We start from the raw sequence: 11,552 nt of genomic DNA on the forward strand, positions 1-11,552 counted from the left end.
AAGAAATGCACCATCTAAATTTAGCGTCCAGCTCTCCACCCAGGCAGCTCAAATGCTTTGGAAGGCTGGGCCATGGTGAAGTAATGACCGGGAGATTCTTTCCTTAGGCAGCCCACATGGCCACATACTGCCAGCTAAATATAAACCTAGCACCGGAGAACAGAACCTGCATTGGTTTGGATGAAGTAGCTCCCAGTGGCTGTCTCACAAGGACTGAGAAGGGCCAATTTCAGCAACCAGGGAAGCAGGGTTTTGGACACAGGGAGCTATCACTAGTGATACTTAGTCCCCATCAGAGCACTGCCCTGCCTTTGCCCACTGGATTTTAAAGGCTCCTTCAGGAGCACATGTGGTCTCTATTTTTATTGAAAGGTCAGGGCCCGGCACCTTGGAGTCCATGTAGCCACAGGAACATCACACAGCTCAACAGGCATGAATGAGAACTGGCCTCGCTCCCTCCATTCCTTATCCATTTCCACAGTGTTACCTCCTACTGGGAAGGAACAGCTATGAAAAACGAAGCAGACAACATTCAGCCCGGGTGCAGCTTATCTTGCACCATTCCTGCCTCACAACTGCCTGAACCTGTGCATGCAACGAAGTTGGATATTAATTGTATTGTAACGTGGCTCAGTGCAAATTTCATGCCCAGATAAACTTTCAAGAGAAATTAGCATTCGCCTGACACAGAAAGAAGGAAAACAGGTTGTTGTAGTACCAGGGACAGGTTCAATGTGCCTCTGAGTAACCACAGCACAGACTGACTCAGACAGGCAGGAAGGAGTGGCATAGGAATATGCACCATGTAGAAATCTCGTCATGTCTATATCTGCCAGTCATGAACGCCATGGATAAACAAATCGGGTTTTACAATAGTCCCTTTGTAATAATCATATATAACATTTCTATGGCACTTTCACTCCAGAGGGATCCCTAAGCTCTTTCCAAACTATGGGCCTCATCCCAAGAATGCTAAGCACTTGCACCTCACACTGACTGCGGTGGGAGGCACCAACTCTCAGCACCTCATAGGATCAGACCTGGCATAGACACAGGAATCCAATCGCAACAGAAATGAAATGGAACGGAAACAGCCCAGCAAACATACAACTTGTGCATCCCACAGACCAGTGGCAAGGAGGTATTTCAGCCCAGGATAGGCAATTATACGCAGTGTTATTCCAAAATCCCCCACATGGCCCTGCCAACATGCCTCATTACTGACCTGGAACAAGACAGAAGAGCTGGCTTGATGGTCTTAGCTTCTCTGGTCACCATGCCAGTAAAGGCAGGAGGCTGTAATGATACATCTTGTGATGTGAACACAAATTCGCTAGGGTCTGGACTGAGCTCCATCAACTTACTTCAACTAGGCTAGTAAGCCTTCAACAGACTTCTGCTGACTCCCACCCTCAGCTGGAGTTAAATGTAGATTGTAGAAGAGAAAGTCTCTATATCCCATTAGCAATAGCCGGTGTGATATTAATGCCTCCTTCCTCCTCCCTTTAGCTTGTTAGATAGCAATCCATCCTGTGTTCTAGGAAAATGAGTTCCTGGAAAAGTGTGTATTAAAGGAATATGCAGGAAAAATTATCTCCTATGGCTTTCAAAAGCCTAAGAACATTGCAAGCAACTGGAAGTCAGGGCACTTTTCTGCAACAAGCATTTTCCTTGAGGCAACCATTTTAAGAGTGTTACCTTTTAGTCTGTTGCCTTTGGCTTATAGTTTATATTCACTGCACATAAAAAAGTACATGCAGCGGCATATCAGCAAGTCTCTGCCTGTGAGCATTTTGCCACCCTTCATGCACATGATCATGCAAAACTGTGTGCGTACATGTGCGTGCACATGAATTCTGTGCATGAATCTATTCTCACACATCCCTCTGTGTTTCTGGGTGCTGCTGTTTCTCAGTTTGTGTGAGCACCACAGCTACAGACAGAAAAGCACACATTGGAACAAACCAGAGTTGGTTCCAAGGAGGCAACCTCAGGCTGCACTCAGCTTGCTGCTTCCCTGTACACAAATGCACACATACACACACACTTGCCAGTACTACGACAGATTCAGAGCAATCCACAGTGCTACACTGTACCCAGGAGACGGAAGAGATCACCTCCAGTAAAAAGAAATGGGCCTCCCTTGGAGAAGTAGGGAGAGAAGGGAGCCAGGAGCTACATGCTGGGAGAATAGAAGAAGGTATTGCCAGAAGAGGCACATCACTCTTCAGAAGGGATATTATGAGCTCATTTGTCAGAATTCTTCAGAGCCCTTCTCATTTTCCACCTCAGTCACTACAGTATGCACAATTGTGTTAGAAGAGCTGCTGTGCTACACTCTGGAAACCAGGCAAAACCATTTGCTCCTCAGCCTGTCACAAACAAGACAGAAAGACACGGCACTCACAGCACAGCATTCTCTATAGATAAAGAAATTAGGAGGAACAGGTACTGGATGAGAACAGCAGCAGATACTGGGAGGGGCACATTTAGGCAGGGCTTCTGGTCCCTCCCAGAAATCTAATCTAATCCAGTCTTCCGCACAGAATAGTAAGAGAGAGGTAGTCGTGCTAGTCTATATCCTAACAAAACAAACCGGAAGTCATGTAGCACTTTTAAGACTAACAAAATAATTTATCAGGTGATGAGTTTTCGTGGGCAGATCCACTTCTTCAGATCTGGAGACCTCCAGACAGCGGTCATGATTGCACAATTGCTTTGTGGTTTGAGCACTGGCCTTATAAACACAGAGTTGTGATTTCAGTCCTGTGGTGGGTCATTTAAGAGTCGGGGGCAAATAGAGTTCAAAAAAGAAATCTGCCAGGAATGGTGCTCCATCCTGCTGAGAAGGTAGGGGACTGAACATGCTGACCTCCCAAGGTCCCTTCCAGCTCTATGAGATATGTAAATCTCTGTTATGTCATTCACACCTGCAACAAGAGAATTCAGTCCTTGTTAGGACTATTGGTCCTTTTCATAGGCCCAGGAGAAAGCTCTGCTTCTGGTGCAGAACATATCTGAGACTATGCAGGAACAGCTAATCTCTGCATTTCATGGGGTCCAAAGATTGCTTCTCACTGTGTTAACACAAGGGGGAGCACTGCAGAGAGGGGCTCTCGTTCCTCTTCTAAAGGCAGAGAGAGAGCTTCCCTGCTGCTTCTGGCTTGGACTCTGCTCCCTTGACCTTCCTCCCCTCCACTTTAGTTGGTTCCACAAAGATTTCCTAGCCCAGAAGTGCACAAAATGCGGGGAGGCCCTCTCAGACTGTGTGTGTGTCAGGGTCATCCATCTCTTAAAAATGTTGAAATGTTACTGTTTTTATGCATATGTATTCACATTTATATACCAATTAATAAAGTTTTTACATAGCGGCAAGTCAGCAAGTAGACTGACTTATTTTTCTTACCCGTGCCAAAAGGCTATTTTTTCATATGAATATAACAGAAATTTCCATTGGTGCGGATTACATTAGACAGGTTGCAGGGCCCTGCTAATTGAAGGGATGAAAAGCGAGGCCTGACATAAAAAGTTTGCTCACCCCATTTTAGGTAAGGGAACATCAAGTAACAGCAGCAGGAGCTGCTATGTGGATGGGCAATTCCTATGGTTTTTAAGCTTTCCACCAGGGGATGACACAGAAACAGCAGCTGAAGAGACAAGATAAAGAGGCCCAGCCAGAAGCCCACTATCCCCCTTAGTACCACGAAGTCAGTGGTGTTGTGTGAGAGTATAATTCAGAGCAGGTAATTTGCCTGCCTCTGTCTTGTTGACAGAGGACTTCAATTTTCAGACCTGTCAGTTCAGCCCCTTTCCCCAACACCACATCCTATTGAGAAGAACCCAAAGCTACTTCACTCTCCTGCACTCAAGCTGGAGGAGACAACTGATTGCAAAGCCTTTCCCCTAGCAACCCCACACCAAAGATTTTAGCTCAGGTTAACGGTGGGGGATAAACAAACTGCCTATGACTCCTCAGATTCCTTCCAAGAGGGCCAATTTACTGCCCGTGGCAGATTGTTTTAAATGACAGCCATACAGGGTGAGAAGAGCTGCCCATCACTGACATGCAGCTTTGCTTTCCCAATGCTGTATGCAGTTTATGCCAGTTTCCCCATTTATCTTCTGCTGACTGTCAATATAAAGATCCTAAAAATACCAGTTAAATTCATCTGCTGTTGCATTCCTATGGTCAGACTTTCAGGCAACAAGCAATCAGAATGGCTTGGAAGATTAAATGTAATTAGAAACTAATAACTTAATTGAACTGAAATCTGATGTGTGCATGGTGACACTGAGCATCTTTCTCAAAGCAGTGGACTCAGTCCTTCACGTGTGACGGTCCATGCTCTAATTTGCCACTCTGAGGCATTCCCTTGATTCACAGAAAGTCTATCCTGCCCCCAGCCCACTAGAAAATATCCAAAATGAATCACTTCAGTCAAAGTATTTGATCCAGACTGCATGTTCTCAACCTGAAATCTGTGACACAGGCTCATTTCTCAGGCTCTCTCTACACTAGAGAGTTTTGTCATCAAAACCTGGGGAGCATCCACATTCCCAAGGCATTCGGTCAATAGGAAATCAATAGAACATGGCACTTTTGTTGACAGCATTCTGACTCTCCCCCATGAGGCAGAATGCCCCTGTCGACAGAAAGCCAGACTAGACATTGGGCGGGGGGTCCTTCTGTCAACAGAGAGGACTCCCAGGACAACAGGCAGCCTTGTCTGCTGTGCTTTCAGTTGGCTGTTTTGTCAAGAAAGCAGACAGGCAGTTGGGCTGCTCTCTGTCAGCAAAGCAGATTGCTCTTTCAATCTACTTTGCAGTCTGGCTGCAACCTGTCAACAGAAGTTTTGTTGGAGGATCTCTTCCGACAGTAACTTTTGTCAAGAGATTGCTCTAGTGTAGATGTAGCCTCCATCTCCAACCCTTCTGAGTTTACACTCAAACAGACATTTGGAACCAAACCCTCAGCAAGTGTAAGCCCAAGTAAGTGTAACCCTCAGCAAGTGTTGAAGTCATCGGACACTGATTTACACCAGCTTTATTTGACAGAGTCTATGTTAAGGATCTAATTCTCATCTCACTCAGCTCATTTACACTTGTTTAATTCCACTGAGTTTGGTGGAATTACTGGTCTGAAAGGGGGATCAGAGCCTTAGTTTCCATACTTCTACTTGCCAGGTCCACACTAATTAGGGTTGCCAACTCAGTCAGGCCAGACCGCTTTGCCATCAGTGGTGTTCAGGCTGAGAGAGTTGGCAACCCTAACGCTAATGTGAGGCCATTTGACAACTTCTCCTTGTATCTTATGAAAATGCTGCGGGGGAACAAATCTTGGAACGAACTGGGATGCCTCCAGCCTCGTTCTACAAAATGGACTCTGGAGGCTGGAGCAGCGTAAGTCTGAACCACTCATAACTCAGACTCTATGCTGTGACTAGTGGCTATGGGGGATGGGAGTGTTTCTGGTGACTCCAGATTTGGCCTCGGGGAGCAAGCTCACTTCTGCAGAAAGTGTTCCATGGTCATAAAGGAAACATCAGCTGGGCTTCAACACAAAGGCTATTCCATAAGCACCATCTAGAGACAGTTGAGAGAATTCTGACACAAACACAGGAATGGAAATGCTGATCTACTGTAGGCCCCCTTCCAACCCTAACAATTCGAGGATTCTCTGCCACTGAGGGAGAGTCTCAGCTCTCTTGCCTGGAAAATTACTGAAAAAGAATCAACTGTGAGTATGAAAGCAACAAGCATGGAGACTGTTGCATCAGAAAAGCTGCTAATATTAATGCTAACTGGTACCCTGTTGTGCTTTGCAACAGAGCTTTCCACCTGGGAGAACGGGAAGGAAGGATATTGAAAAAAAAGAAAAAAGACTGAATAGGTCTGAAAACCTCCCTATTTCAGCTCTGAGTGGGGGGTCTCAGGAAAGATCATCACAATGGAGGCAAAACCAAAGCTGCCTCTGCCACAACAGGTGAAACTCTTACTGAGCTGTAACAGCCCAAGGGAAACAAATACTGTTTGTTTTTCACGCTTACCTTTCATTTCTTTTCAAACAAAAAAGGCTTCTCTAGGTGATGAGATTAGAAGGAGAGTCACGAATTATCTTTTTGACTCTAACCAGCAACTATACACCGCACCACAGTCACTCTAACTCAGGGACCCATCCATGCAACAAACCTCGTTGCCAGCTCTGCCCACATATCTACACCAGCAACACCATTACAGGACCTAACCAGATCAGCCATACCATCGTGGGTTCATTCAGCTGCACATCTACCAATATAATTTATGCCATCATGTGCCAGCAATGCCCCTCTGCTATATACATGGGACAAACTGGACAGTCTCTACGTAAAAGAATAAACGCACCCAAATCAGATATCAGAAATGGCAATACACAAAAACCCGTAGGAGAGCACTTCAGTCTCCTGGGCCACACAGTAGCAGACTTAAAAGTAGCTATCCTGCAGCAAAGAAATTTCAGGACCAGACTCCAAAGAGAAATTGCTGAGCTACAATTCACCTGCAAATTCGACACCCTCAGCTCAGGCTTAAACAAAGACTGCGAATGGCTGGCTAAATACAAAATCAGCTTCCCCTCCCTTGGTGTTCACACCTCCAGATCAACTGCTGGTAGTAAGCCTCACCCTTGCTGACTGAGCTAACCTTGTTATCCCCACCCTTGCTCTGGCTTATTTATACCTGGCCCTGCAGATTTCCAAGACCAGCATCTGATGAAGTGAGTCTGTGCTCACGAAAGCTCATGCTCAGAACTTTTCTGTTAGTCTAATAAGGTACATAAGAACATAAGAATGGCCATACTGGGTCAGACCAAAGGTCCATCCAGCCCAGCATCCCATCTGCCGACGGTGGCCAATGCCAGGTGCCCCAGAGAAGGAGAACAGAAGACAATGATCAAGTGATTTATCTCCTGCCATCCATCTCCTGCCCTTGTTCTGAAGGCTAGGGCACCATACTTTATCCCTGGCTAATAGCCATTTATGGACCTAACCTGCAAAAATTTATCAAGCTCTTTTTTAAACCCTAATAGAGTCCTGGCCTTCACAGCCTCCTCGGGCAAGGAGTTCCACAGGTCGACTGTGCGCTGTGTGAAGAAAAATTTCCTTTTATTAGTTTTGAACCTACTACCCATCAATTTCATTTGGTGTCCCCTAGTTCTTGTATTATGGGAAAAGGTAAATAATTTTTCTATATTTACTTTCTCCACACCATTCATGATTTTATATACCTCTATCATATCGCCCCTCAATCGCCTCTTTTCCAAACTGAAAAGTCCCAGTCTCTCTAGCCTCTCCCCATATGGGACCCATTCCAAGCCCCTAATCATCTTAGTCGCCCTTTTCTGAACCTTTTCTAATGCCAATATATCTTTTTTGAGGTGAGGAGACCACATCTGCACGCAGTACTCAAGATGTGGGCGTACCATAGTTTTATATAAGGTGCCACAGGACCCTTCGTTGCTGTTACAAATTATCTTTTTTACTGTTGGCAGTTAGATCAGTCTTCCTCGCCACGCCTGGAAAATAGGATTCTCGATTACTAAGGCGTTACGGGTGACTGAGCTCTCCTGTGTACGCGCATTTGCTCTGCCCCTGTTGCACCACAGCTATCTGTTTCCTCATTCCAAGGTTTTAAAAGTTGTATCTGATCCCCTTCCACATAAAACCCAGAGCAAGGTCCATAGCAGACTTCATGGAGTTTCCATGTGTTCCTTTTTTTAAGGAACAAACCTGTGACTGAGTCACCTGTTCTGTTGCATGTGTGTGTGTGTGTGTGTGTGTGTTTTTAAAGTTTGGTTAGTAGATTTCCTTATTTTGCAGTGGGGCTGGTAGGGCGACAGTGCTGAGTGTTTTTCTTAAGACAAAAAAGCTTTCCCATGTGCTAGTGCAATTCATACTTCCCAGGGCAGAGGAGGAAATAGGTCACAATAGCCATGTCTACACGTGCACGCTACTTCGAAGTAGCGGCGCCAACTTCAAAATAGCGCCCGTCACGGCTACACGTGTTGGGCGCTATTTCGAAGTTAACTTCGACATTAGGCGGCAAGACGTCGAAGTCGCTGACCCCATGAGGGGATGGGAATAGCGCCCTATTTCGACGTCCAATGTTGAAGTAGGGCACGTGTAGATGATCCGTGTCCCGCAACATCGAAATAGCGGGGTCGTCCATGGCAGCCATCAGTTGAGGGGTTGAGAGACGCTCTCTCTCCAGCCCCTGTGGGGCTCTATGGTCACCGTGTGCAGCAGCCCTTAGCCCAGGGCTTCTGGCTGCTGCTGCTGCAGCTGGGGATCCATGCTGCATGCACAGGGTCTGCAACTAGTTGTTGGCTCTGTGGATCTTGTGCTGTTTAGTGCAAGTGTGTCTGGGAGGGGCCCTTTAAGGGAGCGGCTTGCTGTTGAGTCCGCCCTGTGACCCTGTCTGCAGCTGTTCCTGGCACCCTTATTTCGATGTGTATTACTTTGGCGTGTAGACGTTCCCTCGCAGCACCTATTTCGATGTGGTGCTGCCCAACATTGACGTTGAATGTCGACGTTGCCAGCCTTGGAGGACGTGTAGACGTTATTCATCGAAATAAGCTATTTCGATGTAGCGTGCAAGTGTAGACGTAGCCAATAAGACATCCTTCTCACTATCCTTGCCTCTCTTCTGCCCTTCTCGTTCTCTCCACTTGTGCCTTCCCACCTTCTCATCTCTACTAGGAGGAAAGCTTTTTCATTGGCAGCTCCTGCCATCTAAAACAGCATCTACCTTACGAATATTTTGAAATATCTTAAAATGTCCCATTTTGACTCTTTGTCCATGTCTCAAAATTCCATCATCCCTCTCTGCCATTTAGGGTACAGTCTGCATTCAAGGGATACAGTGAGACACTTGGACAGAGTGTCACACAAAGTAAAATTGTATTACAGTGTATCTCCCTTTTCTGAAGGAAACAGACCCCAAGAAATGCCACTAGTTGCAAAAGAACAAAGTTAATACAGAACAGGCAGGTGCAATGTAAAGCCCAGCTCCTGCAAAGCATGATGGGAAGGTAGACACACCTGTGCCTGCACAGAGCTCATTTTTGGATCAGCTTTTGATTTTCAGAATTTAGGCCTTGATTCTCTTGTCTCTTAAAACTCCGAATCAAAAAATTTAAGGCATTAGTTTGAGAAGTGGGCTGCTTAAAACCATTAGTGGTTAAATGGTCCAAAGTCATGGTTGAAGAGGCACAGTCAGCTCAGATGTGGCCCAGAATGTGGATTTGTGTAAAATCCAAACAACAACAGACATCAAAACTTTCCTATCATCAAAAAAATCCTAACTAATAGAAATACAGTAGTCGTCTTCCAATAAACACCAGCAAAAACAGCATTTCCTAAGCGTTTGAAAGCTCAGCCTCCTTCAAACAAATGAAAACAACTGCACATGCTTACAATCCAGCCAAATTGTTAAAGGCCTCTCCAAAACCAGCAATGACTCAGCACAGCCTTTGTAAATCTTCAAAATATACTTCACTTCCATTTTAACAGGCTATGACAAACAGAGACACTCTCAACAGGTTGACATTTAAAATGCCATGGCATCTAAGTTAGCAACCTCCAAAACAAAGGAACAGGACCATTCATAGAGCTATTGTTCCAGGCTCTTTGCAAACTCAGGCAAGTGTCACTGCATGGGTTACAGATGGGTCACAATTTAAATTTTTTCTTTGCATCAGAACTGCTAGAGCAGTGGTTCTCAATCTATTTATCATTGTGGGTCATATATTATAATGTGGGTCACATCCAACATTCCTTGTATAGTTCTGAGGATGTCATATGGGTGCAGCTGTGTGCTGATGGGACCATAAGTGACCCCTAGGCTATAGGCTGAGAACCACTGAGCTAGAGGCTTACTGTTTTTTAAAAATGAAAACTAAAGCCCTGGAGAACATTGCAAAGCCTGTGTGCAACCAAGGCTAATCCTGTGTGCATATGCCATGCCATGGGAATACACCACCTTACTGTATTAGGATGCAATGCTTTTGCAGATGGGAGAACCTGACAATAAAACTCACTATAAACAAATCAAAGCAGTTGGCTTTCCCATTTTTCATAGCCAAAGGAAGAAGAAATACAAATAGGAAACAACCAGCAGGAAACAGACTATAAACTGGGATTTCACCGCCCTCCAGTTTTCTAATCCGTATTACTGATACCGTGAGTGGAATTTGTTTGTTTAGCCCACATAATTAGTCTGACAGTGTCCAGGGCTACCTCATCTGACCTTTCAAAAAAGGTGATGCTCCTGAGAGGGAATGTCTGTATCAGTATCTACCGACTCAGCGTGTACTAATGTGCTATATACTATAGCACCAATACAAGCTGAGTCGGTAGATACTGAGAAACTCCCTCTCCGGCGCGTCCTCTTTTTTATAGGGTGACCCTAATAGCGTCCCACCTTTATGCTAAGGTGGAGGATGCCCGCTCTGGCTGCAGGTGCTTTTCCAAGGGCAGCAGCACCCGCAGAGCAGAGCGGATCACATGGGATTCCCCGGCCACGTGAAAAGGCGGCCCGGCACCCTTCCCTCTCCCGCCCTAGGCAGCTGGGTCTCTCCCTCTCCCCGCCTGTGAGCGGCAGAGTCCGAGCTGGGCCAGGGAGCGCGGAGCGAGTCCTGCCTCTGTGAGCAGCCACGCCAGGGCCCGGCGCCGCAGGGAGACAGGCGCCCGCTGCGCTGAGCTCTACCGCCACCTGCGGTGGGGCCCCATGGCTGACCGGGGGCAGCCTCCGCTCCCCGGCAAGTCCGGCGGTCCCAGCCCTCCCCGACCCGCTCTCAGACTCACTGTGGTTCAGGGGGTGCCCGCTGGTCTCCGCTGACGCCACCAGCTCCAGGTAGGCGGCCCACAGCCCCACGAGCAGCACCCCGAGGGCCAGCAGCAGCCCGAACCGCCTGCGCAGCACCTTCCCCAGCGGGCGGCTCCTCACGCCGCTGCTCAGGGACATGCTCTGCCCCAGGGTACCCCCGCCTCAGCCCTCGCCTACTCCCCCCACGCTCTCTGGGCTCTGGGACCCCGCTGCCCCTTCCGCCTCTGCCCCCGGCTCCCCCCTCTGTTCCCCCTGCTCCCCCCCCCGGCTCTGCCCTCGGGCCGCCTGCAGTCCCCTGCGCCCCCCCCAGCTCAGCCCTCGCTCCCCCTGACCGCCAGCAGCCCCCAGCGCCCTCCTCCCGGCTCGGCGCCCGGTTCTCTCCTCCCGCTCTTCCCCCTCGACCGTCCCTTGGCTTCGCCGGCGCCCCTTCCGCGCTGCTCCCAGGCTCCCTGCTGCCCCCTGCCCGGCTCCCCTGTCCCTCGCTCTGCAGGCGCGGCTGCTGCGCGCGGCTGCCCGGGCTCTCACACTCTCGCAGCCCGAGACACACCCTTCTCCGGGGCGGGATCTCCAAGGGCAGGACTCCAGCCTCCTCCTCTCCTTACAGCGGCGCTTCCCCACGGCCTCTGTCGCGCCGCGCTGGGCCCGGCCGGTGGCTCAGGAGGGGGAGCCCTGGGCGCCCGCTGCCCGCGCCA

At 48.1% G+C, this 11,552-nt stretch overlaps 1 protein-coding gene across 1 annotated transcript in view; it reads right to left on the reverse strand.

Annotated features, from left to right (window-relative positions):
• Positions 1-10,998, reverse strand: part of B4GALNT3 (beta-1,4-N-acetyl-galactosaminyltransferase 3) — a 104,660-nt gene extending 93,662 nt beyond the window's left edge. The window contains exon 1 of the mRNA XM_075000571.1: positions 10,839-10,998. Within this exon, the coding sequence (XP_074856672.1) occupies positions 10,839-10,998 (160 nt within the window). The remainder of the gene's footprint in view (positions 1-10,838) is intronic.
• Positions 10,999-11,552: the final 554 nt, after the last annotated feature.

The sequence above is a fragment of the Carettochelys insculpta genome, chromosome 1 (assembly GCF_033958435.1).
Source record: "Carettochelys insculpta isolate YL-2023 chromosome 1, ASM3395843v1, whole genome shotgun sequence".
Taxonomy (NCBI): domain Eukaryota; kingdom Metazoa; phylum Chordata; order Testudines; family Carettochelyidae; genus Carettochelys; species Carettochelys insculpta.